General features: G+C 36.0%; 6 protein-coding genes across 12 annotated transcripts; 5 read left to right on the forward strand and 1 right to left on the reverse strand.

Annotated features, from left to right (window-relative positions):
* Positions 1-2,477: 2,477 nt before the first annotated feature.
* Positions 2,478-4,720, forward strand: LOC108860588 (3-ketoacyl-CoA synthase 10). The gene is made up of 3 exons (XM_018634450.2): positions 2,478-2,970; positions 3,126-3,751; positions 3,988-4,720. Exons 1-3 carry the CDS (start codon positions 2,563-2,565, stop codon positions 4,577-4,579), a joined length of 1,626 nt encoding a protein of 541 aa, XP_018489952.1. The 5' UTR covers positions 2,478-2,562; the 3' UTR covers positions 4,580-4,720.
* A 2,449-nt stretch (positions 4,721-7,169) lies between these two features.
* Positions 7,170-9,531, forward strand: LOC108857588 (protein FATTY ACID EXPORT 7). The gene is made up of 3 exons (XM_018631584.2): positions 7,170-7,328; positions 7,749-7,883; positions 9,165-9,531. Exons 1-3 carry the CDS (start codon positions 7,274-7,276, stop codon positions 9,299-9,301), a joined length of 327 nt encoding a protein of 108 aa, XP_018487086.1. The 5' UTR covers positions 7,170-7,273; the 3' UTR covers positions 9,302-9,531.
* Positions 9,532-10,545: 1,014 nt separating this feature from the next.
* LOC108860587 (ATP-dependent zinc metalloprotease FTSH 4, mitochondrial) lies at positions 10,546-14,189 on the forward strand. The gene is made up of 7 exons (XM_018634448.2): positions 10,546-10,806; positions 11,358-11,442; positions 11,538-11,810; positions 11,904-12,149; positions 12,220-12,344; positions 12,420-12,896; positions 12,983-14,189. Exons 1-7 carry the CDS (start codon positions 10,780-10,782, stop codon positions 13,904-13,906), a joined length of 2,157 nt encoding a protein of 718 aa, XP_018489950.1. The 5' UTR covers positions 10,546-10,779; the 3' UTR covers positions 13,907-14,189.
* Positions 14,190-17,147: 2,958 nt separating this feature from the next.
* On the forward strand, positions 17,148-18,600 carry LOC108860591 (protein REVERSION-TO-ETHYLENE SENSITIVITY1). 2 transcript variants are annotated; one of them, XM_018634456.2, is made up of 3 exons: positions 17,182-17,473; positions 17,618-17,976; positions 18,070-18,600. In XM_018634456.2, the coding sequence occupies exons 2-3, from the start codon at positions 17,641-17,643 to the stop codon at positions 18,487-18,489; spliced, it is 756 nt and encodes a 251-aa protein (XP_018489958.1). In that variant the 5' UTR covers positions 17,182-17,473; positions 17,618-17,640; the 3' UTR covers positions 18,490-18,600. The 2 variants fall into 2 exon arrangements, with proteins under 2 accessions (XP_018489957.1, XP_018489958.1); XM_018634455.2 differs by having other exon boundaries at positions 17,148-17,473; positions 17,618-18,600.
* Positions 18,601-21,688: 3,088 nt separating this feature from the next.
* On the reverse strand, positions 21,689-24,192 carry LOC108860589 (protein CIA1). The gene is made up of 10 exons (XM_018634451.2): positions 23,927-24,192; positions 23,640-23,786; positions 23,265-23,483; positions 23,103-23,167; positions 22,946-23,011; positions 22,770-22,841; positions 22,598-22,660; positions 22,360-22,429; positions 22,134-22,217; positions 21,689-21,901 (listed from the first exon to the last, which is right to left on the reverse strand). Exons 1-10 carry the CDS (start codon positions 24,104-24,106, stop codon positions 21,827-21,829), a joined length of 1,041 nt encoding a protein of 346 aa, XP_018489953.1. The 5' UTR covers positions 24,107-24,192; the 3' UTR covers positions 21,689-21,826.
* A 258-nt stretch (positions 24,193-24,450) lies between these two features.
* On the forward strand, positions 24,451-26,763 carry LOC108856269 (uncharacterized). 6 transcript variants are annotated; one of them, XR_008946545.1, is made up of 5 exons: positions 24,452-24,699; positions 25,001-25,189; positions 25,444-25,571; positions 25,728-25,876; positions 26,209-26,763. XR_008946545.1 is itself a non-coding variant. In XM_057011388.1 (4 exons), the coding sequence occupies exons 3-4, from the start codon at positions 25,518-25,520 to the stop codon at positions 26,578-26,580; spliced, it is 426 nt and encodes a 141-aa protein (XP_056867368.1). In that variant the 5' UTR covers positions 24,466-24,699; positions 25,001-25,189; positions 25,444-25,517; the 3' UTR covers positions 26,581-26,763. The 6 variants fall into 6 exon arrangements, 2 of the variants coding, with proteins under 2 accessions (XP_056867368.1, XP_018485539.1); XR_001950183.2 differs by having other exon boundaries at positions 24,451-24,699; positions 25,001-25,575; XR_001950184.2 differs by having other exon boundaries at positions 24,451-24,699; positions 25,001-25,571.
* The last annotated feature ends 43 nt before the right edge of the window (positions 26,764-26,806 follow it).

Consider the following 26,806-nt stretch of genomic DNA (forward strand, 5'->3'; position numbering starts at 1 on the left):
TAATTTAGGAATACATGGTTGATATAATTTATACAATTAGTTAATATAAATCATCATGTGTAACTAACACTAATTGATTTTATAATTAATATCTACTTTATTAAAACAAAAGTACACATATGGATTAATCCTACAAGTTGCACAGTATTTACGCCTAAATGCCACTGAGAATTAAATTAAACTACCTAATTTAATGCTTGTTTTTTCCTGTTGAGTTAATGTGTTGTCCTAATATAAATTAAGTTACCTATTTTAATGTTGTCTTTTTCAGTTGAGTTAATGTGTTATCTTAATATAAAATTTAATTTTCTTTTTCTATCAAATCAATTTCGAAATTATTTATAATTTTATTAATGTTGTCTTTTCAGTTTAATAAATACATTTCCTAATTCTAAATTTACCACATTTAGTGATAATAAAAATCGCATATGATATGGTAGGAGATCACTATCTTTTAATATTCGAACCAAAACAATTTTTATGTTAAGTTTAAGTTTTTGCCATACGTTATTCAAATTTATTTGTTATATAAATTTTTACTTTTATATTTAAGAATTTTAATTTTTTTTAAACAATTCAAATGAGTTATCCGAACCAGAACATGAACCGAAATTATAAATACAGAATGAGGCTAAAACCTTTCACCCCAAAAATCTAAAACCCAAAAAGACATGAATCAAATCCGTATGAATATCCGAACGCCTATCTCTACTACAAGATATAGAAACTGAATCACTTTATTTATTTTCAAAAAATTATTTTCCATTGATTTTCTCATTAGTCTACAGTAATTATGAAAACTAATTGTCAAAATCCAATCTGAAAATTATTGAACACGTAAGACCATTTATAATGAATTAGCAGTTAGATCAAATATATATTATATTACATTTCATTTTCTTACAAATTATAATCTAATTTTTATATGTCACAAATTTGTTAAAAGTCTAACAATTATTTATTCTTACAAATTTTATAAGTAACGTATCATGTTTAATAGCATATTAACCATATTGTGTATTTTCATACTTATCATTTAAAAACTTTGTTTGTTATATATCTTACACATTTATTTAATCATATAAATGTTAGATTTGTTTAGGTGATTTCCAGTGTCGGTGATATATTTTACGTTAAACGCAAAAATATAAAATTACTTAATTTAATATGATTATATTTACAAATATGACATTTAGTACACCCAAATTAAGATTTAAATTAAATACCGAGTGCGATTATTTTTTAACAAATTTATATTAATATAAATTCCAAATATTTGCGATTCGAAAGAATTATGACCCACACCTATACTATTTTAATTAGGATAACTGAATTTATATAAGAATATTTTCTTAAATTTTAATTTTTGTTATAACTGCAAAAATTAGTTTTTGATATAAATTTATTATCAAATATTACAAATACATCATTTAATATAAAAAAATTAAAACAGAAAATAAATATTCGTGCGGTCGCACGGGTCAAAATCTAGTCATAGAGTTATTTGGCAACTAACATTAATTTGTTTTAGAATTTTTTTCAGAATTAATTAAAATAAATAAAAACTAAAAATCATCAACCAATCAAATTATAATATTTTCAGAGCTTCACTTAGGACTGATATCCAAGCAGAGTCACTTAAGTGACTCCAAATATATAGTAAGATAAATTTCCAATTTTTCAATAAATTTGTGTATATGTTTCCTCAAACCATATTGTTCTCTTTCAAAATAATTCTAAGAATCTCATCTATCAACCATAAGAGATTTGTCTTTGAACCATATGTGACAACATCAGCCATATCATGACAACCAAACTTTGTACGAACAAGGTTTTTGCGAGAGAAAGATCTTGTGCTAGTTGTGAGAGATCATTTGAGCAGTTAAAAACTGGTCAGTGGTGAAACACGTGGGTGTTGTCACGTACACCTAACTGAACAAGTCTTGTAAAATTGTTTAAGTGATTTCCAATAAAGAATGACAATTGTGGAATTGCTCAAATCTAATACGATACATATACCCTCGTTCTAGGTTTTACACCTTTAACATAAATTTTCAGTTAAATTCAGTCTTTACTTTCTCTTATTTCACTATGAATATCATTTTCTCCTATTCCATTAGGAAAATGATTATGGTCACCTGACTCGCGGTCAGTTGAAGTTCTATTTATATTAAGTTATTAACAATCACTCGTCTGACAATATATATATACAGAAATCAAAATTGACAAATTGTCAAAACTCAAAAGGTGGTCACAGGTCATTAAGCCTAGTCTTTGACATACAAGATTGTAATAAATGCAAACCTAAGATCCCAAACTACACCTTATTCGACCGGAGGAATTAAGAGTGACATAACGCACTCCAACTACGACCAGTACTAGTAGTTGGCGACATTAACTACTTCTCACCAACTACCAAACCCATTCCCCACAATACTACCATTACTCTCATAAGTATAACTTACACATTTACATTTTTTCGCCAACACAACTCCTTATTAAATAGACCTTCGTTAACCTCTGGATCTCACTCACAATAAACTTGTCTCCAGGAAAGAAGAAATGGGCAGTTCTAATGAGCAAGATCTACTATCTACCGAGATTGTTAACCGTGGGATCGAACCATGTGGTCCAAACGCTGGTTCACCAACGTTCTCGGTCAGAGTACGGAGACGTTTACCTGATTTTCTTCAATCCGTCAACCTGAAGTACGTGAAACTTGGTTACCACTACCTCATAAACCATGCCGTTTATTTGGCGACCATACCGGTTCTTGTGCTTGTCTTTGGTGCTGAGGTTGGGAGTTTAAGCAGGGAAGAGATTTGGAAGAAACTTTGGGATTATGATATCGCAACTGTCATCGGATTCTTCGGTGTCTTTGTCTTAACCGTTTGTGTCTACTTCATGTCTCGTCCTCGCTCTGTTTATCTCATTGATTTCGCTTGTTACAAGCCTTCCGATGAACTCAAGGTACGTTCTTACACATCAAACCTAGTCTTGGAGGGAATAGTCTTAATTAAATTAACTTTTCTTACATATCATATAATTCATATACATATCGATTTCTGTTAAAACGGACTGGTCTCCTGTTTAACTAATCCAAACTTGATTCGCATTTGGTTCAGGTGACGAGAGAAGAGTTCATAGATCTAGCTCGAAAATCAGGGAAGTTCGACGAAGAAACCCTCGGCTTCAAGAAGAGGATCCTACAAGCCTCAGGCATAGGCGACGAGACGTACGTCCCAAGATCAATCTCTTCGTCCGAAAACATAACAACAATGAAAGAGGGTCGTGAAGAAGCCTCGACGGTGATATTCGGAGCACTGGATGAGCTTTTCGAGAAGACACGTGTCAAACCGAAAGACGTAGGTGTCCTTGTGGTTAACTGCAGCATCTTTAACCCCACGCCGTCATTATCAGCAATGGTGATTAACCACTACAAGATGAGAGGGAACATACTTAGCTACAATCTCGGAGGGATGGGTTGCTCAGCTGGAATCATAGCCCTCGATCTTGCTCGTGACATGCTTCAGTCTAACCCGAATAGTTACGCAGTGGTTGTGAGTACCGAGATGGTTGGGTATAACTGGTACGTGGGACGTGACAAGTCAATGGTTATACCTAACTGTTTCTTTAGGATGGGATGCTCCGCCGTTATGCTCTCTAACCGCCGCCGTGACTTCCGTCACGCGAAGTACCGCCTTGAGCACATTGTCCGGACTCATAAGGCTGCCGACGACCGTAGCTTCAGGTTTTTATTTTATTTTTGTAACCTGGAAATTTTCGGATATCTTGATTTTTTTTTTTTTTATAACCCGGAGATCTTGATTATTATTATTATCATCATTATTATCATTGATAAATAATAATAACAATATTATTATTTTTGCTAAGTAATTGTTATTATTTTATTTTTATTTTTTTTGGATTTCGTTGCTAGTTTTTTTTTTAAATTATCATAACGTAGTAAAATTGTGTATGTATTAGGAGTGTGTACCAGGAAGAAGATGAACAAGGATTTAAAGGGTTGAAAATAAGCAGAGACCTAATGGAAGTTGGAGGTGAAGCTCTCAAGACCAACATCACTACCTTAGGCCCTCTCGTCCTTCCTTTCTCGGAGCAGGTTCTCTTCTTTGCCGCTTTGCTCCGCCGAACTTTCTCCCCCGCCGCCAAAACCATAACCTCCTCTACTACCGCCAAAACCAACGGAGCCAAATCGTCCTCCTCATCTGATCTGTCCAAGCCATACATACCGGACTACAAGCTCGCCTTTGAGCATTTCTGCTTCCACGCCGCAAGCAAAACTGTGCTTGACGAGCTTCAGAAGAATCTAGGATTGAGTGAAGAGAACATGGAGGCTTCTAGGATGACTTTGCAGAGGTTCGGAAACACATCTAGCAGTGGAATCTGGTACGAGCTTGCTTACTTGGAGGCCAAGGAAAGAGTCCGCAGAGGTGATAGGGTTTGGCAGATTGCGTTTGGGTCGGGTTTTAAATGTAACAGTGTGGTTTGGAAGGCGATGCGGAAGGTGAAGAAGCCTGCTAGGAACAATCCTTGGGTGGATTGCATCAGCCGTTAGTCTGTCGCTCTCTAATCATTTATTTTTAAAATTATTATATTTCTTCTTAACGAAATCATGTAAGATCATCCCTAGTTATCATAATTTGGTCAGGCTCTCTTCCTTGATGTTGGATGATAGAAAATAGAAACTGCTTACTGATTTTTCCCATCTAAGACTTCTATAAGAATGGATGATTCGGGTCCAATTCATGTTCATTTTCTAGGCATCAATAAACTTTGATATATTGAGAAATCTCTTCAGTATATTATCGGGATAACCTCTGTATTTTGATTTGAATCTCTCTCCAAACTTTCTCTTCTCTCTGTCCAGTGTTGTTAAAATCGGACCGGCAAGCAAACCGGATTTTTTTTGGGTAATGGGTCAATGTGGTTCGACCAGGTTCGATCTGGTTCGATCCGGTTCGATCCGGGTTTGATTAGACTAAATTAAATTTAATGATATTTTGAATATGTATATTCTTACAAAGATAAAGATCATATCAAATAATATATTTCAATAACCATAATGTTTAGAAATTTTAAAAAAGTAACAAACTAAAAATGTAATAGAACAATGTAATAGTCCAAATTTCAAATCAATAGAAAAAAACATATTTAAATTTTATTCTCCGTGTTTTTGTCACTCCAAATCTTCATCACCTTTACAAAAATTATAGACATATTAGTTAAAAATTTATACTATGAAATAAAATTAAAAATTATACCATGATTGAGTTCTTCAAATCTAAGTTTTCAATTCTTAGAATCTTCGAAACAAAAATAATACATTGAGAAGTAGATACCTTGTAAGAGCATGATTATTGATAGGACAAAATTTGTAGTCCTTAGCTTATTTTATTACTATTTTTATTTTAAGAGACCAAATATTAAGGACAATCCCAAAAATTTAGATTATTGGTAGGACTACAATTCATTCTTCATGTCATCCAACTCCTATTGTCACTAACATAACATGGAGAAACTTATTGTCATAGCTCTTTAGCTACAAAAAATAAATGGCTCAGATTGGACTTTTAGTCTTTGTAGAACATTAAAGACTCCCTCAAGTGCCGACATTAGGAGCAGGAGTCGACAATGGTTGTCCATACGAGTATCTCCACTGACCACAAGCCTCACACTTCTCCAGCTTCACCCTGTTTTCAAGCGTGTAGAACTTGCAAGACCAGACTTTGTGCTTCATCTCCTTTTCCTTTTCCTTTGGATTTGCTGCAGTGCATAGCTCGCCTATTGGAGCCAACAACTGCTCCAAGAAAACAAGACATAAAACAAATTTAACCGATTAGATAGCATGAAGTCTCAATTCGAAAAACAATCTCAAGACTTACTGGGTTCAATAAGGTACATTCTGCACACTCCCACATTGCAGCTTCTTCTCTGCCTTGGTTTGCAGTGGATGGTGAAGTTTCTGATGATTTCATGAGACCAGATATCGGTTCATCTCTGGACGAAGACGAAGGACCCTGATCGCCTTGGCTGCAACTTCTTTTACTACATCTACTTTCGAAAGAAGCTTCCTCTGTAGCGCGAAGAGAAGAGAGGGGAGGCTGGCCACCCTAATAGCTGCTGCATTAATAAACCATAAAATCCCAAATACAATATATACTCCTTTCTAGCACTAAGTCATCTCAAAAGCAACACCGCCAGTGATTTGAGCCTAAAGGGATGAACTTTACACATTTTTTTCTAGCTAGAACAATCCAACCAATAAACTGAATCATTGAGTCAATTCGAGATTAAACCCTTGAATGATCTAAGAGAAAGGTGGAAGCTTTACTTTTCATTCATCACTTATCCAAATCAAAATATACGAACCTGAGGCTAGATCTTCTCGCGTCTCCCTCCGCATCGCGCTCTTCGTCTCCACCACGGGCTTCGCCGGATTCTGCTCCGCCGCCGTGTTAATACTGGTCCGTCAAAGAGATCAACAGAAACGCCATGGGCGGAGGCAAGGCCATTAATTCTGTCGAGAGAAAGAGAAAGAGAAGCACGAGACGACGACACGTATCACTTAAGGACAATGAAAAAAACATCTTAGCTAAGGACGTCCCACTAATTTTTTGATTTATTACATTTATTTTAATAACATTAACACTTAAGGACTTCGTTTAGATATACCGTTAATGTTGATCTAAGTTGCAGTCTTGCATAGACGTCAAAGACTCAAAAGAAAAATATGAGATAGCCTTACCTTATTAATCTGAATCCTATTTTTATTTTAAAAAAGAAATTTTAATTGTTTTATTAATAAATTTTTGGTTTATACAAGAACCAGAGTTTAGCCGGTTCGTCGGGTCGCCGGTTCACGAGTTTTTAACGGTTCGATAGAGATTTTTAACCGGTTCAATTATAGTTAGGTTTTGGCATTAACTCAACCCACATTTGTGTCCGGTTCGTGGTTGAACCTGGTCCGACCGCCGGTTCGGTCCGGGTTTAATAACACTGCCTATAATGCAGACCTAGACGTCAAAGCCTCAAAGTCAAAGGTATGACCTACTCTGTTTCAATGGGCTAGCTTCAAAATCAATTAATAAGTTAGGCCCATTTTCAAACATGGTAATTTCTCGTCAGATCCAGACGCCGCCGTAGACTGTAGTTGTTGGTAGAAAAGTCAAAGACCGCTTCCTTTGACTCTTATTAGCTCATTTTCATTTGCTTTTCCAATCCAGAGAACACAGAGAAGAAGAAGAAGAAGATGGAGTCATCGATGTCTCAGAAGTTCACTCTTGTTTATGCTTCTCTCCTTGGAGGTGTTAAATCCATCACCCCCTTCTTCGGTTTTCAAATGATTTCCTGTAGTTTGATCCAGTTAATTTTCTTGTTTGATGCAACTACTTCTCGAAATTAATGGATGTATAACTGTAGATTCCTGAAATGTTATTTATATTGATCACTATGTATGTATACTCTGGTTGAAGTATATGTGTGTGTGTGTGTGTGTTGTGTGTGATGTATGTTCTTCCACTTGAACCATATGTGCTTGGATTGTTTCTATTGTCTTGATCTGTCCGCACTTGAGAATTTTTTTTGATTATATTCGAAATGTGCTTTTGATCGTTTTAAATAGTGATATCATCTGGTGTGTATATATACATGGTGAGTGTAGTAGATCCCCTTGATTTGATTCTTTCTTGTCGTGTACTATTGACTCATAGCAAATGTTGTGGCAGTTGGTGGGTTGATGGGTTACCTGAAACGCGGAAGCAAAATCTCAGTAGTCGCAGGAGGAGGATCAGCTGCATTGTTCTATTATGTTTACAAGGAGCTTCCAGAAAATCCTATATTGGCTTCCTCTATCGGTATAGGTAAGTGAAAATACGATTCTCTCTATTTTTCAAACATATTGGTTTTCATATGCAATCTACGTCCACAAATGGGTTTTCATCTATAGCTAATGGACATGGTATATATACTATCTTATGATGAGTCCAAAGCCGTCTTTAGTTTAACTATATCCATGCAGTAAAATGCGTCCCAGAGCGCCGCAACATCATATCTATGATTCTCTCTATTTCCCAAACATATTGTTGTCGTTGTTGTTTTTTTTTTTTTTTTTTGAAAAAATATGTTGTTGTTTTCGTTAGATGAATAAAACTCTTGGTCTTGAAGAATTTAGTGAAATTCTAAACAAGTTAGTGACAACATCTTAGTTCATAAGAAGTTACAGATTTTCTTTTGGGAAAAATAAAAAGTTTTCTTAACCCTTTTTAGATGTCACCGTAGATATGTAGCCACATAAAGATACACATGTTTAAGCTCATCCATGTCTATCTTTTTATAATAAAATTAAACTATTGATAACAAAATTTTTAATAAGGGACTTTTAATAGTTTTTGTAATTTAAAATATATTTTTTAAAAAAATTAATGCAAATTTAAAAATTAAATATTAAGCTCTCTGTGCTTTTCCAATGAAAATTTCAAAATTTAAATATTTATTTATTTTATAGTATATAGTTAAATTTAAATGACATTAAAATATATATATATATATATATATATATCTGAATATCTAAATAAGATTTTATATTATATGGTTTTATCATTTGTGATTTGTTATAAAAAAATAAATTATTGATCACAAACTTTTCAAAGTGAGATTTTGATTTTTTTATCAACTTATAATCATTTAAATATATATAAAAGCATATACAAAAAATCTAAATTTTTATTATATAATTAATGTGATTGTTCATTTTATTTTAATGCACAATTGTTATACAGTATTTTATTATTCAAAATCCTTAATTTTCATATATATATTTTAACTACATTAGATAATTCCATAATTTTATTTAATGAAAGAATGAATAATTTTTTTATCCATTAAATAATTAATTCTACGACTAGTTTTGAGTCTTTTGACCAAAAAAAGATACTAATTTACTTTTTAAGGATTTTAAGAATCATTTTAGTTTTAGTAATGACTAGTGTAGCTAAATGTTGCAATGTTCCTAAGATAAATATAGAGATTACAATACCCGACCAAATTAAACCGGAAGATCAAATGTCAATTTTTATCAACACTGGAAAATCAAATGTTTATAGTGTACATAAGTGATGCGCGGTTTGGTTGTAATGATGCAGTGGGGTCGGCAGCGTTGACAGGAATGATGGGATCGCGTTACTTAAGGACGAGGAAAGTAGTCCCGGCGGGAGTTGTATCGATGGTGTCACTCGTGATGACTGGGGCTTACTTGCACGGCCTTATTCGCTCAAGTTAAAGCCTCTCTGCTACGTTCGGTTGGACCTATTCCCTATAGGGTTTGGGATAGCATTTCTTATTCTGAAAGTTGTTGAACAGTGTGCTTTGTGGTGATGTTTATCTACCTTCTTCCGTATCCATATATATATAGACTCTCAGAAGGAATATGACTAATGGAATAACTGTAATTGAAGAGTCCGGATCATATATACATGGACTTGTGTGATGAAAATTTTACTTTCTTTGTTTCTTTTTGGATGCCTACTCTGACATATAGGGCATGTTCGTTTCACTAGCTGGTTGTTGCATTTGATTGCACAAATCTGGATGTCTTTCGTTTTTCTCTTTTAGAATGTTTCCAGCAATAGCATGACTGTAAATTATTTTGCATCTCAATTTGTTTTGGATATTTAAGATTCTGAAGTAGTAGAGTTTAAATGTAACATTTTAGTTGACAAAAAAAATGTTACCTTTTATATTTATTAGGTAAATATGAAAATACCGTTGCCAAAATTAGAATTAAAACTTGCTATGCTCTCTATCTCTAGCTGTCAATCAATCATCATCTCCGCCTCTTTTACTGGAAACCTTGAACAAAGAAACAAAATGACAGAATGATATATTTGATTGGGATCAGCCGGAGGTATACTTGCTGTGAGAACCCTCGTGCTCGTGAGAAAAACCTTGCTGAATGATGGTGGTGGAAAACAAGACATCAAGCTTTGAACCACTGTATAAATTGGATAAGATTCACGGCTTAAACAACTAATGAAGGTGAATGTCTTTATAGTAACATAAGATCTAAACGCATGTGTAATAAATGAACTTCTGGCATAAGTACATTGTAATAGATAATGTGGTGTACATTTTGTTCGTAATGAATATGTATATGAAATGATATTATGAATAGGTCAAAAGCTTAAATAACAACATTTTATCTATAGAAAAAAATATAACTCTAAATTAATAGATTAGATTCATTAATGCAGGCGAATAAAAATTTACCATGGTTAAAAACAAATTTACGAATTAAAATCTAGATCCAAAGCTGATGAATATATAACTAAACCAGTGGTTTTTTGGGGCTACACCCGGGAAAAATATTTAAATATCCATATTTGGATCCGACCACCCCTTGTCGTTTGCTGGATGCCTAGTGTGGGCCGCCAAGAAAAGCCCACTAATATAAAGAAGGGTATTCAAAGACCTACACATCTCGTGCGTGTCTGCTACACCTGCTTCACAATCTCTCTCTCTCTCTCTCTCTCTCTCTCTCTCTCTCTCTCTCTCTCTCTCTCTCTCTCTCTCTCACCCCGACTCGAGTCCTCTCTCACGTGTATCTATCAGTTTCAAGAATTATAGAAAAATTCAGACAACCACCGAGTGGTTTTGTTTTCCAATACAGATCGAGAGCGACAAGTAAAGAGCTTCGTGTTCCATTTCCGAACATATTAATTCACACCAGTTCTGTAAGAGGCTGCGAAGGGAGATTGATTGATGGCTTGGAGGCGTCTCATCACCAAGGTTCTCTCGTCTCTATGCAATTCCTTTTTAACTGAACAAAGGTTTCGGATTTGGTCAAATCTAAATATCATTTTTTCCTTCTATTGAGTTGTTTAAAGATCTTTATGCAAACCCCCGAAGGTCAAAAAAAAAAAAAATTCCTCCCTTTAGGATGATTGAAAACTTATCTCCTCTATGGCTATTTAGTTTATTTGAAACCTAATTCACTTGATTTGAAATCTGGTTGTAAGATTGTAATGTTGGTGCAGATCAAGGAATTAATAAAATTTCACTTTTCTTGATCTGCCTAGTGTTACATTTGAGCTTGGGCCCGATAAATTGCAATTCATTACCATAAGCTCTAAAGGGTCAAAATGTTGTTTTGTTTTGGTCCTGTGGATAACCGTTTTGGAATTTCCTCATTGTTATTGTTTACCTCACCTGTGGCCTATATCAAACTAATTTTGAAATTGGACAATAAAAAAGGTGATTTAAGGTTTATAGAATATTTTGGTTTTTCATGATTGTTTCATTTGAGCCTTGGTCTGATACCTTATTATTATCTATGACAGGTTTCTCATGAACGAGAATTGAGAAGCTTAAGAACCTTACTTGTTAGAGCGTACACTTGTGCTCCTAGATTAGGAGTTGTTGGAGGTAAACCAATCACTTGCTGATGAGTTTTTTTATTCAATTTGTTTTATAATTTTTGCGACGCATATTGATGATGTAAATGTGTTTTTTTTTTAAAGCTGCAAGTGGTGGTGAAGCGTCTTTGGCGCAGTGGAGGCATCAATCAAGCTATGCAGGTAGCTTTGCTCGGAGAGTGAGAGAGAGAGGCGAGTTTAATGAGGTTGCACAACTGAGAGAACATATCCGTAGAAACGACCCTGAAGCAGTTATCAGAATGTTCGAAAGCAGTCCAACGATGCATTCGAATCCCTCCGCACTTACCGAATACATCAAGGCATTGGTCAAAGTTGATAGGCTTGATAACAGTGAGCTCGTACGAACATTGCAAAGAGGTCCGGTTTGAATAACATTCTCTCGCTTTGCAACAAGTATGAGCTTTTTTTTTTGGTTGACCTTCTCTTTTCTTTTTTTTTTCTCCTTTTTAGGTATTGTTGGTGGTGCTTCATCACAACAGGAGAAAGAGAGTTTTGGAAGTCTGGCAGCATGTAAAAATTTGGGAAAAGCAACAAAAGAAGGTGTCCTTGGAACTCCAGCTGCACCAATCCACACGGTATCCACTGAAAGGAGTAGCTTTAAAGAACAGCTCTGGAGTACTTTCCGGACTATTGCAGTTGGCTTCTTACTCATTTCTGGTGTTGGAGCACTTATCGAAGACAGAGGAATTGGCAAAGGTTAGTGATTCAATAGCAGGTGGTGGTGGTGGTGGTCTGGATGATATATATACTTAGTTTCTTATGTCAGGACTTGGTCTGCAAGAAGAAGTACAACCAAGTATGGACTCGAGCACCAAATTCACTGACGTAAAGGGTGTTGATGAAGCAAAAGCTGAGCTTGAGGAAATTGTGCATTATCTTCGTGACCCCAAGGTCAACAACAACTTCTTCTTTACCATCTTATCCTCTGAAATTATATATGTCTTAGTGCTCTTTTTTTCTTTACAGAGGTTTACTCGTTTGGGAGGAAAGCTTCCAAAGGGTGTGTTGCTTGTTGGTCCTCCTGGGACAGGGAAGACAATGCTTGCAAGGGCCATTGCAGGAGAAGCTGGAGTGCCCTTCTTCTCCTGCAGTGGTAGTGAATTCGAAGAGATGTTTGTTGGGGTGGGAGCCAGAAGAGTGAGAGACCTCTTTGCTGCTGCAAAGAAATGCTCTCCTTGTATTATTTTCATCGATGAGATTGATGCTATTGGAGGAAGCCGTAACCCCAAGGACCAGCAGTACATGAAGATGACTTTGAACCAGCTGCTCGTTGAGTTGGATGGGTTCAAACAAAACGAAGGGATCATTGTGGTCGCTGCAACCAATTTCCCCGAGTCATTGGATAAGGCCTTGGTTAGGCCTGGGAGGTTTGATCGCCATATTGTTGTCCCTAACCCTGACGTTGAAGGTCGTCGCCAGATTTTGGAGTCTCACATGTCAAAGGTAGCTACTAGCTAGCGCTTTAGATTATGCTGCCGGCTCATGTTAATGGCCTCTTACCATGTTGTTACTTACCTTCATTGTTTCAGGTACTTAAAGCTGGAGATGTTGATTTGATGATCATCGCTAGAGGGACTCCTGGATTCTCCGGTGCTGATTTGGCGAATCTGGTGAACGTTGCTGCTCTGAAAGCTGCAATGGACGGTTCCAAAGATGTGACAATGTCTGATCTCGAGTTTGCCAAAGACAGAATCATGATGGGAAGCGAGAGAAAGTCTGCAGTTATATCTGACGAGTCAAGAAAACTTACTGCATTCCATGAAGGTGGTCACGCCCTTGTGGCAATCCACACAGAAGGTGCTCTTCCCGTCCACAAAGCCACCATAGTGCCTCGCGGTATGGCTCTTGGCATGGTTTCTCAGCTACCTGATAAAGATGAGACGAGCATTTCTAGGAAACAGATGCTCGCTCGGCTTGATGTTTGTATGGGAGGCCGTGTGGCGGAAGAGTTGATCTTTGGAGAAAGCGAGGTGACTTCAGGTGCTTCTTCTGATCTCGAGCAGGCGACTAAACTCGCTAGAGCCATGGTTACCAGATTCGGTATGAGCAAGGAGGTGGGACTCGTGGCGCATAACTATGACGACAACGGGAAGAGCATGAGCACCGAGACGAGGCTTCTCATTGAGAGAGAAGTGAGACTTCTTTTGGAGAAGGCTTATAACAATGCTAAAACCATCCTCACGGTTTACAACAAAGAGCTTCATGCCCTTGCTAACGCTTTGCTTCATAATGAAACTCTCTCTGGGAAGCAGATTAAGGAGTTGCTTGCTGATCTCAACTCTCCGCAGATCAAAAAGCGTCAAGAAGTAGTAGTTGCACAGCAAATCAAGCCGGTTCCTCCTTCAACTCCTAACCCTGCATCATCATCAGCAGCAGCGGCCGCAGCTGCTGCAGCCACAGCTGCTGCAACTGCCGCAACCAAAGGTAAAGACATGGCTCCTGTAGGGTCTTAAGAAAAAAAATATAATAGCCTCTTGTATTTGTGTATGTTGGGGTCATTGAACTAGAAATAATCTCTTCATTTTGGGAGTTTTCTAGAGTCTAGTGAGAGTTTAAGAGCATTAAAGGTTATAGAGGTAATTAAGGACAATGAGATTAACATCTCATTATTTCAAATGTCATATGATATGACTCATATCTCACACGGACTCTCGTTACAAAATGGTCTTTTGTATTTTCCCTCTCTTTTCTCTTGATGTTCTTGGAATTATTAAATCTGATATAACTTGATGAACAGTCTATTTGCGAAATCAAGTTCATAACCCAAGAGCATACAACATCGTTGCAAAAATGGTTGATGTCACTGGGATAGTAAAGATTTACGTAGGACTCTCTCTAAGTTACTACCCCTGTTCAAAAACGCGGCCGCCTAGTCGTCTAGGCGGTCGCCTGGGCGCTATTCGGTGGGTGGCCGCGGCGAGTTGGGTCAAATCGGTGAATCCAGGCGTTGACCGCCTAGTTCCCACGTTGACCGCCTAATCCTGCGTTGACCGCCTAAGTTTTTTTTTTTAAGCTGAAATACGATTAATTATTTTTATTCATTATTGACAAATTTGTATAATTATTGATTATTAAATAGTTACAATTAGTTATCTAACCCAAAACAAACACATATATACTACATTAGGGATTTTCTCGTATCAAACATGCCCAAATCTAAATTAAATGTTCGATAAATTAAAAGGAGATCGTTTCAAAAAATTATCTAAAAAGTTATAAAATTATGTATAAGAACTTGTGTCATCATGTTTAAAATTAACTAAACATATTATAGGCCCTGCGTAATTTCCGAGTACTCCCCAATTTTTCGGTAACTCGCTAGGTCCGGACTCGCCGCCCTACTAACGCCTAGCGTAGTTTAGAACAGGGGTTACTACTCGTACCATATCAAATGAGGTAAACAAAACCCGTGACTGGAAAGAAAGCGATTTAAACTAATATAATTAACTCAGCTGCTTCAGAACTGATTACGACCGTAATATGGTTGAAACTGAACCAAGTGAGAGGTATATATCAACTAATACATGCAAGTACATGCAATTTTTAGTACATATATAGACTACTTTTGATTACAGTGAGATTGTGATTTGGGTTAATTTGTAGAATTGTAGGATAACCATTATACAGAAAAGTTAACAAAATAAATATCTTTTAAGAATGTGTCAATTTGTGACATAAATAGATAATTTTTTTCAGTGTGTGTGTTATATACACACAACAACGGAATACCATTTGTTTATGATGTTTGTTTAAATAGAAATATAACTCTAAAAATTGATTGCTTTCAGTAGCAGTACATGAGAGTGAAAATGTAACTATAAAACATCTTACACATAGCATGGATTCAATTATTCAACTCTAATAGTTAATTACTTTATAAAAGTATCTTCTCAAATATGTTTAGTCATCTATATTTTTGTATGTTTATTGAACAAATCACTTATGTTTCCAAATTGTATTACAATATTTCTCCAACTGTTAGATTTTTTTTTGATAAAATGTTAAGATTTATTACCAATTTTCATTTCAACTGAATCATAAGAAACTAGTAGTAAATTGACAGAAAATAAATCTACTACACAAGAAGCTAACCTAATAAGAGTAGAGCAATAACTAAAGCTAAGCAACTAGAAAATAAAAGATACGATAGAGACAGGGCAAACAAGCTTACAAAAGAAAATTTACAGTGAATATGTGAGTCCGAACTCGGTAAAATTCGGTTCAAAATATTAGACCTCGAACAAAAACGAGCCAATGAGAGCACTATTGAAGCAGCAACTCCACCATCTAGCTAGCAAAAACAAGGTGCATCTATGAAAACGAGGCTACGACGTTATGTAAATGGATTAATTTGCAGAACCGTCTATTATTTCTATCAAATCAAATTCTTAAAATAATTTTCAGTCATAGTCGAGATTCAAATATTTTAAAACAAATTAATAAATAATTTGAGTTCTAAATTAGATCACGTTACATGAAATTAGAAATGGGGACACAAAAGCGGAATTATATAGAAGTAAGAATTTTTTAAAAATAGGAAGGAAATATGTTTTGGAAGCGTGTGTGTATTTTCTTTCGACAACAATAAAAGTACCTACGATCTATGTTTTCCAACCCATAAAGCCAAATCAGAGATATAAAATCGACATATAATATAATAGAATAGGAATATCTAGCATCTCGTGTCAGTTTGTTCGCCATAAAATTTTATGTTTTCAGAATATGTCGGATCTTAAAGGTAGGAAAAAAACTCTATATAACTTTTGGCTATATCTTGCAAATTAAAAATAAAATCACTAATCTATTCAGCTGACTTAATATCATAATTGTGAAACTACAAACAAATTAATTTTATTAAAAATATTATATAATTCTTCAAATTAATTATTTGTAATATCTGGAAATAATATATTTGAATATATATGTAATCTCTGTTATAAAACAGTAAGTGCACGAAAATAATTTATAATATTAGTTTTAGTATTTTTATACTTTTTGTTATCTCTATTTTAATATTATTAAAATATATATATTTACATAATAATAACCTTTTTAATCACTTTGGAATATTTTTCAAGCCAAATCTTAATTTTAGAACATTTTGAAAGCGAGATTCTGAAGACTTACACAAGTTTTCAATTTCAATTCTGGTTTTGTAACGGGAAATGAACATCCAAAGAAGCTTTTCTGTGTAATCTATGTAGATCTAACTCCTCGCTTTCAAAATATTCTGAAATTAAGATTTGGCTTGAAAAAACAACTTTTTAGTAAGTTTGGAATATTTTTCAAGCTAAATCTTAATTTTAGAACGTTTTGAAAGCGAAATTTTGAAAATTTATACAAGTATTTGATATTGATTCTGGTTTTGACATGAGAACCGAATCAGATGAAGCTTCTGTGCAATCTAGATAGATCAAACTTTTCATATCTCAAATTAAAATAGTAGACTGTGAATAGTTTTAAATCTTTTGAAAAAAAAGTTTTTTTCTTTTCTGTTTTAAAACGGAAAACAGACGTCCGATGAAGTTTCCGTGCGATCTAAGTAGATCTAACTCTTTGTATCCCAAATTAAAATAGTAGACTGTGATAGTTTTGAATCATTTGGAAAAAAAAGTGTTTCTTCTTTTTGGTCTTAAAACAGAAAACAAATGTTAGATGAAATTTCCGTGCAATCTAGGTAGATCTTGCTCCTCTCCTCGTATTTCAAATAAAAATAGCAGACTGTGAATAGTTTTGAATCTTTTAGAAAAAGTGAAAGTGTTTTTTTTTTCTGGTTAAAAGAAGAAAAAAAAAAGAGAGTGAGATTTCCTTCTCATCTTAGCGTTTCTTACTTAAATAAGGATCACGGTTTTTATTAATAAATAAGTAAAACCACCAGAATGATTCATTGCACCTTGCAGAAGTAGAAGAAACGTCTAATTTACAAAATCTCCTCTCTCTTTTACACTGCAAATACACACCCCTCTTTCTTCGACCTGTCGGTGATTTTGTTTCTCTTCGCCGCGGATCCATTTTGACAGGTGAAGTTGAAGGACACTCGCTGTCCTTGTTTTGTTAATTCTGATTTAGGGCTTTATCTGTTAGATCTTGGGTTTCTAGAGAAAGGACTAGATTGGGTTTTGTTTCCTAAGAGTTGAGCTTTTGCTTCTTTAATTTGGCTACAGGCAGGAAGCTGCAAAGAATCTAAATGTCCCGTGGAAGAGTTCCTTTCATGGATCTGAAACGAGCTTATGATGTTGAACAAGCATGCTCTATTATGCCAAACACATTCCAAGATGATGATGATGATGATGGTGATGATCTATGGCCGCTTGGCGAGATTGATCCCAAAAAGCTGAAATTCCCTTGCTGTATAGTCTGGACTCCTCTCCCTGTTGTCTCTTGGTTGGCTCCTTTCATTGGCCATGTCGGTCTTTGCAGAGAAGACGGAGTCATCTTGGACTTTGCTGGTTCTAACTTCATCAGTGTTGATGATTTCGCTTTTGGTCCTCCTGCTCGCTATCTCCAACTCGATCGAAAACAGGTACTTAAACTCTATTCTAGCTCAAACTTTGTGTCTGTTCTGATGTCATTGTCGGAACAATTGTTTGTATGTGTGTGTTTGATTTGGTTGCAGTGTTGCATGCCACCGAACTTGGGTGGGCACACTTGCAAGTACGGGTACAAACACACGGAGTTTGGGACCTCGGTTACATGGGATGATGCACTGAGCGCGAGCGCGCGTAGCTGTGAACATAAAACTTACAACCTCTTCACCTGTAACTGCCACTCGTTCGTTGCTAACTGTCTCAACCGTCTTTGCTACGGCGGTTCGATGGAGTGGAAGATGGTGAATGTCGCTGTTCTGATTCTCACGAGAGGGAAATGGGTCAGCGCTTCATCGGTAGTCCGGTCGTTTCTGCCCTGTGCTGTGGTTACGTGTCTTGGTGTGTTACTTGTGGGGTGGCCCTTCTTGATCGGCCTCTTCTCTTTCTCGATGTTACTCGTTGCCTGGTTCATAATTGCTACTTACTGTTTTAAGAACATAATGTCTTGAACCAGTAGAAAAAAAACTATACATATTTATATTATCTTTGAGTTGTTCTCTTTTCCTTTCGGCATCTTGTAGCTTTCAACTCCATTATATATATTACTTCTCATTGGACTATCTGAAGCTCGATAAGATAAAACTAGTGTCGAGTGGTCATGGTGACACTAGTTTTAAAATGCGACACAGCTGAAATAACGTATATTGATAATTTAAATGTATTTTTTTAAGTAGTATGAAATTGGATTGCTTAAGAACCGATGTAAATTTTTTTCTAATTAGTATGAAATTGGATTACTTAAGAACCATGTAAAATGTGAACTTTAGTTTGATATTGTTTTTAAAAAAATACACTTTGGGTATATTCTAATCACCAAAATTGTTTCATTTATACGAGTAAATCTTTTTTATTAAAGAGCATATGCCAAATATGATCCTATATTAACTATTTATATTGGATGGTAAGAGAACGAATGCTACAGAAGAATAATTCTTAGTGTTAATACTATGGTTACATTTTTAATTGTATCTTCTTTTTAAACCAAAAGAGTTAAACCTGAATCTATTAAAGACATAGATCTAATTTTTAGATGAGAGGTACATCACATGGATAAATTCTTTTTCGAGTATTCAAATGGACCCTAAAAAATATATGTATGGTGAACATATGCATCATGAAGTAATTCCCTCCGGCAGAATTCGAACTCGTTACCTGGATACATACATGAGTCTGATCTTTATCAATGGGCCACGATGATCCATTCTTTTTAATTGTATCTTCTCATGGAAATTTTACCTACTAAATATTTTATATATAATGAATTGACATTCTTCTCTAATAAATTAGACCTAAAACTTCCAAACGTTTGGCTGTACTTTTTTGCTCTTCATTTCTTGAAATTGATGTTTTCGTTCTCTTTTCTCATGCAAATAAATGTTAACAATATGGACGGCCAAACAAACGAGAAAGGAATTTCACATGAAGTTAGTAATCTTGCATATGCAATTCTTAATTTGCAAACCAACGCATGATGTATTAACCAATATTATTATTATAATGGTTTTAATATTATGGATTCATATACTAATATGTTTGGTAATTCATGTAGATGAATGTAAACTCACTGAAAACCAAACAAATGAGAAGACTATTGAACATGCAGTAAGTACTGATATATCAGGGTTTTATGGATTTTGACTATGATATAGGTCAATAACTAGCTGGAGTTGATCTAAATCTAAATTGGATGTACCTCTTAAAACAATGTGATGATCCCTAACCAGATCGACGACATGGCTGGCACCGCCGGAGGAGATGTCTTGATATGGGCTTGAATAAAGAGTTATCGATTTTTCTTTCCTCGAGCATCTACGGATTAAAGACATTTTCTTCGAATAAAAAACCAAGAGCACGATGCAGTCTACAGAAGTAGATCAGAAAAATAAATTTAAAAAGCGACAAGAAGAAAAATAGAGTTATTGAAAAATCTAATTTTTAAACGCGAAAAAATGAAAGAATCTATTTATAAGCAGAAGGTATAAAAATTGAAGACACATCATCACTAAATCTACTTATACCTAAAACAGCGGCACGATCTACTTCCAATTCCACTTTTTCTTTCCTCGAATATCTACGGATTAAAGACATTTTCTTCGAAGAAAAAACGAAGAGCACGATGCAGCCTACAGAAGTAGATCGGAAAATAAATTTAAAAAGCGACAAGAAGAGAAAGAAAGTTATAGAAATATCTAATTTTTAATCACGAAAAAATAAAAGAATCTATTTATAAGCAGAAGATATAAAAATTGAAGACACATCATCACTAGAACTACTTATACCTTAAACAGCGGCACGTTTACCGCCTTCATATGAGCAACAATTCCACTTCTCGAAGCTGTGTCTCGATTTAAGAATTAATTACTAGTTGATCAAATTTTTTTTGATGACCCTAGTATCCGGAGCCTTAAGAAGATCCGACTAGCGCCTAATAATCGTTCGGGTAATCTGAGCCACTAAGGGTTTACCGGAGCCCGTCGAAGGCATCAATGAGAACAGGTGATCATCTCTTGCAAATTCCATCGATACCACATGTTAGCAGACTTCTCCGTATTGAACCCGAAGGTCCTTCAAGAAAATCACCTCCCAACGGTGTTCGAACTCATGACTTCTTAGATTGAGTCTTAATCATTGGACCACTAACACGTGGTTGATCAATTTAACTAGTCTGGTACGTTTCAATCTAAACCAAACTACAGTTTGGTATTGGCCGAGAAGGAAGTTCGGCTTCACCTGAAAGACAAGCACATAGTTCTATTTATTCTTTGAACCCATTCTTATAAAATTTATTGAGAATGGCTTCGCCTCTAACAATAAATTGGGGATGGAGACTTATTGTTGAAGATGGATTACATCCGGAAGGTTCAAACGAATAAATAAAATTCGGTCCAATTGAGTTCATGTATCAAAAATGAAGTCACATAATTTAAACCGATTTGAAGGGGAAAGAAAAGAAGGTATATAAGGAAACGATGAACACCGAGAAAAAACATTTAAAAACGTACACACTTATCAACACAAGAATTAGGGTTTGCTTCATCTCCTTGTTCTTGCCGATTTGACCTAATTCCATAAAGTTTTCATAATTCTCTTGTAACCGTAGGATCATTAATAAATGCCTCAAATAATTCACCGCCCAATTTGTGCATACTTCCAGTACATGCCGAAGTTCACTAAACACATAATACTTTCGTTTTCATTTTGATGTTTTGCGTCTTCTTCAAGAAGTCGCTTAAAAATACTATCCGAGTTTGAAGCTCTAGCCGCAGCTTCGGGTTTCACACACAGAAAGTTCGTTTGCTGCGCTTATCACTGCTGGCTTATTCTTCAGATAAATTGTTTAAATTATAAAACTAAATCTTCAAGATTGTTGATTTCAGGCATCTCTATCTTTGAGCAAGACTTAACAAAAATAATTGGTCACATGGAATTTAGTGGTTGCTTATCGATAAGCTCAAGAGCCATTACTTGGCACATTGGCTATTCCTTCATCTATATCTTTCTTAATCAATTGCTAGTCTTGTTCCATTAGCGGGAAACAATGGCTACTCTCTAAATATGCAACAACAATTCTTCTGGTGGAACTGATCGATCACCAAAGTTTAAAATAAAAGTTGCCTCAAAGGAGAGTCTCACATGGATCAAGGCAGATGAAGTTTAGAGTTTCCTTGTTGTTCAAAAGAAAAGAAAGTTCTCTTGTTGCTATGATATTATATTGTTACATAATATTATATCTCAAGAAAAATAAACATCAAAGAAGTTTCAAAACCTAACCAAAACAAATACCATTCACGGTTTAGTTTCCAGCTGCCAAATCTTCACCATTCCATCATCACTGGCCGAGGCAAGCAACCTGTTCTCCTTCTGTTTCAAGAAACAACAGCAAGCTCAGAATCATAGATTCTATGCAACAACTGCAAAAAACAATGCCATCATCTCTCTCTCTAATCAATTTTTTTTTAAAAAAATCGGAACTATGTTCCAACTTTTAAGCCACGTTTACATGATGCCATTTAGACCTTCCTTCCTTATTGCCACCATATATCAAAGTTGTATCCATCTGTGTCTATTACTTCATAAGAAACATAGAACTTACACTGGGTGACCATTGAACAGAGTTTATATCCATTTCATGTGCTTTTTCCTTCTTGAGTAAAAGATTATACGAAGGTCCATTAACCTGCAAACAGCTTAAAGTTAAAAGTAGAAGCGAAAATGTCTGACTGCATAGTGGAAAATCACTGGCCAAACGAGAATAATAGAGCCAAACTGGACTGAGCACCACAATTTTGAAGTAAAAACAAAAGATGAAATTTTCTTACAGAGTCATGTTCGCTGTCCACAAACAACCCTATGGCATCATCACCAGCTCCACTGGCAATAATGTCATCGCTGTCAAGTTGTAAGAAATAAACCGATGTGAAAACAAAAGTTAACAGAAAATCCACACGATATATCGAAAACTTGTGGGACTTCAAACTAAAAAGTTTAAATGGATTTTCTAAGAGCTTAAAAAGATTAAACTCATATTGTTAATGAAACTAAGCTAGGTTTCAATACCTTGACCAGTGACTTGAGAATATGGTACGGTCATGATAACCAGAAAGTGTACAAAGATGAGTCCTGCAAAGTCGGAGCAGGTAGACATTATATTTAGTGGAAGTTGGGCAAAGCAACTATTCAATAAGTTACAGAATTTGGTAGGTTATATGTAAAACCATTATATTCTCACCACGGTGCATATCCTTCACCAGAGTGCATCATGGAAATATCTGCGGTCCATATCTTCAAGGTTAGATCATCACTGCAAGTACACATTCAAGCAAGCTTGATATTGTCAAGACGGTAAACCAGAGACAGATTACTTTTGGAACGCCAATCATAGACAAAGGGAGTAGATTAACTAACCTACAGGTGACCATCTTGTCCCCAGTAGCGTTAAACGAGATGGCCCAGACAGTAGAGGAGTGACCACTGTGAGAGACCCAAAAGCATTAATTACTCTTCTAGTACAAAACGAAAAGAGTCTATCTAAGGGTGAAAAACAGGTAAGTAGAGGTTATACTTGCTAGATTCATTTAAGGTCTGGACACATTGATAATCACCATCGTCATCTTCAGCCCACCAAACCTGCGAGTAGCAATTAAGTTGATAAATTTTCTTAATTTGTACAAGTTTTCAGGTGGTGCTGCATCACTAAAACCAAATGGAAAGTATTCTTCACTACCTTGATGGTGTTATCATAACTGCAAGAAAACAAAACATCCATGGTGGGATGCCACTGAACCATCTTCACATCTTGTGTATGGCCATTCAAGACTGCAGCACAATCATATTCATTCCCTCCTAGAACTTCCCAAATCCACACAGATTTGTCTCTGCTACATGTTGCAAGGTACGAACCAGATGCATTCCATGATACACTCTTGACTTCGTTTTCATGTCCCTGCATACGTTTTTTTTTTTACTTTTAATAAGATTTTACCAGAGAAAAAAAGGCAATACAAGAAAAAATCACTAATAATCACTGAGCATCGAGAATATATTAAAATAATGAAGTGAACACTGACACTAGCAACTCTGATAAGGGGTAAGGAAGTACCTCTAATGTGGAAATACACTCAAACTCATCCCCAAAGTCTTCCCAAATACCAGTGGTACCATCAAAGCTTGCAGTGGCCAATAACTTCCCAGAAGGTGACCAAGAACACGACCTCACAGTTCTTGTGTGCGTTTCTTCTAAAACCGCCTGAACAATTACAACACACAAAAAGGACGAGTCTCACATAACCAATAAAGCTCAGGAAGTAACACAACAACAGTCAAGTCCAAGTCTTCAGAGAATCGACAATTATTTTTACAAGTAGAGATGGAGAGAGAGAGAGAGACCTTGCAAGACCAGGAGCGAGAGAGAGGGGACTGTTGCCAGATTCTAACGGTGTTGTCACCACTGCAAGAAGCTAGAAGAGAAGAAGAGACAGGGTTCCAGGCTACGTTCCAAACTCGGTCGGTGTGGCCTTCCAGTTTCTGTACCTCCACTAACTCCAAGTTTTTCTCCATCAAATCCATCTGAATCTGAATCGGGCTATAGAACCCTAATTGCTCTTATGACCAAACTTCTACCGTCTTATTAAATACGCTATGGATCTAATGAATGAAACATCAAAAATTGAGAATCTGGTTCGGTTTTAGGGAGTCGGTGGTTCGGGTATGTGGTTTGGTCAGGATCAAAAATATTAAATATAAATAAAATAAAAACTGAAAAATAAAATAATTATATCTCACAGCAGTTTAGACCATCCGCAACGGCGGTTCCTAACAAATCCTTATCATTAATTGAGAAGATTAATGAAATATAATAATATTATTTTGGCTTAATTAACAAGGATCAATCCTTCAAGAAGGACTAGAAGGACTTGGTCCTTAACACACGTGTCTCCTTACCCTTCTCTTTCTCCCTCTCTCTATCTCTCCTCCTTGCCTACGCTGCTTTTTCTCCTCTTTTCTATTTTCCTTCTGAAACTTGACCAAATTCTTCTCCTCTTTTCGTTAGAGTTCTGGTTAATAATGGCGGGATTGGCAATTTCACCTCCTCTCAGTCTCACCTTCTCTTCTCGAACAAGAAACGCTAAACCCACTTCATATCTATCTCACAATCAAAGGTACTCTTATTGCAATCACACTCTCAAAACGATTTATGTTAGTACTAGTGTTTCAATTATAAACCTGTTTCATTTGTAAATTCTATTGTATGACCCAAATCTTACAAGGGGTATAGTTTCTGCTCTTCCGAGTCCTTATGGCTATTCATTGAAAGCTGGTAACTTTGAACCCTCTTTGATTATTTGTTGTTGGGTAAAGGAGAAGTTAGAATCGAGTTTGATTGTTTGATGCTGGAGAAAGTATTGTTTTTGAGTTGATGATGTGTCTCAGATTTGGGCTGTGTCTGATGATGCTTTTCAGGACTTCGTCCCCATCATGGACTCAACGGTAGTGAGGAGGTGAACCAAACACTTCAATCTGGAAACCAAGCACTCAGGCGTGGCTGATCTCAGACGCAGAACGCTGAGGACGAGACGCAGAGCCAAGCCATTCCTCTTCAGCACTCCGGCTGAGACTTTAGGGAACACAAGGGAGAGGACGAATCGTTAGGTTTCTGTTTTGTTTACCCTTTGCTGATAGTGTGAAGCTGATGTTGTCTTGTCTTTCTTGGCTAGTTTAGTTTTGGGTATCTAGTTAGTTTAGTCTCTAGCTGCTTACATTAGAAGATGCAGGCCTTTGCAATGAGTTAACAGGTTGGTAGCTAGTTAGTTTAGTTCTCTAGCCTCTTACATTAGTAGTGTAGCTTGATTTATGGTTCCCACTTGTGTTTTTGTCTGGTTTCATGGTGTCATGTTATGTAGCAGGGGTGATGGTCAGCCATTGGTCGAGCTCTCATTGAGTTCTGCGATGATGCACCACCTGTAAATTCCAGAAAAACATGCCTATGTTGGACAGTATGATCAAAACAGAGATCCACAGCGACTATATGCACGTAGGTAACTATTGTTCAGCTTCTGCTTTGTTTTTATGTTAGGGAAGTGACACTTAGTTAAGGATTTCAATGGTGAGTAACACCATTGGACTTAGCATTTTGATTAGGATCCTTACCTATTCAAAAAGGTAAAAAAACTATTATTCTATTGTTAAGGATTCCAATGGTGAGTTCCTCTGTCCCGCATCTTCTCCTCCCCCTCTCCTCGTTCCTATAGCCTTTCTCCGTTGCTGCCATCTTGATCGTCGTAGACCTCTATTTTCTTTCCAACGTCTAGCATTCCGTCGAGATAGGTCAAAATCGAGGTTAGTTGTGCTCTATGCCTCGAACTCTCATCGAAAAAAATGGGTTTAAAAAGATTTGTAATAGGATTCGAATTTGGTGTATGCACAATCGTGTTCTTCGGCATTGCTTCGTTTCTTGGTCGATTCGCATAGAAAATTGATTTATAATGATTTTCAGTGGTTGAATATGGGAGTGAATAGACACTAAGTAGATTCGCACCACCCGAAACCCCAATCCAATTTATCCTCGTTAACTGTAATAATAATTGTATAACTCAAAACAACTGGTATAATTGGTGATGGATAATCGTAGTCAATTTATTTGAATTTGTTTCATTTTTTTTTTCCTGCAGGATACAATGAACAAATACGTGTACATATATTTTGAATTCGAACGTCGCGTGTATGGTGTATTGTTGAAGGCATCAGTGGACGATATAACTTTGTCAATGGTGGAAGATAAGATCTATAAAAAGCTTGCGTTGGATGAAAGTACGGAGAAACTGGAGTTGAGCTACGTTCCGATGGTGGTTGGATGTGAGGAACGGTTAACTCTCGGTGATGATGAGGATTTGTATGTTTATCTAATGCACATGGATAAAAGGAACCGTAGATGTCTTTTGTTTTTGGAGACCACTAGTATATCGGAACAGCCAGACCAACTGTCGAGAGTGAGTGGGTTAAAGTCTATTCGGTATGAACTACCTAGAGTTGCAGCCAAATGAAGGATGATCGGGTGGATTTTGACATAAACCGGGTTCGGGGGTGTTACAGTCGGGACCAGCAGTTAGTGTCTGTCTCATGATGTTAAGAGCAGTTAGTCTATGGTTCTGCTTTTTTTTCTTACATGCTCTGGGTTGTTTTGTATGGGAGTGGATTGAAGAAGCAATCTTCTTTTGTTTTGAGCATTTGGTTTTTTTGTCTCCCATGTCAAAATGGACAAAAAAACAA

The sequence above is a fragment of the Raphanus sativus genome, chromosome 5 (genome assembly GCF_000801105.2).
Source record: "Raphanus sativus cultivar WK10039 chromosome 5, ASM80110v3, whole genome shotgun sequence".
NCBI lineage: Eukaryota > Viridiplantae > Streptophyta > Magnoliopsida > Brassicales > Brassicaceae > Raphanus > Raphanus sativus.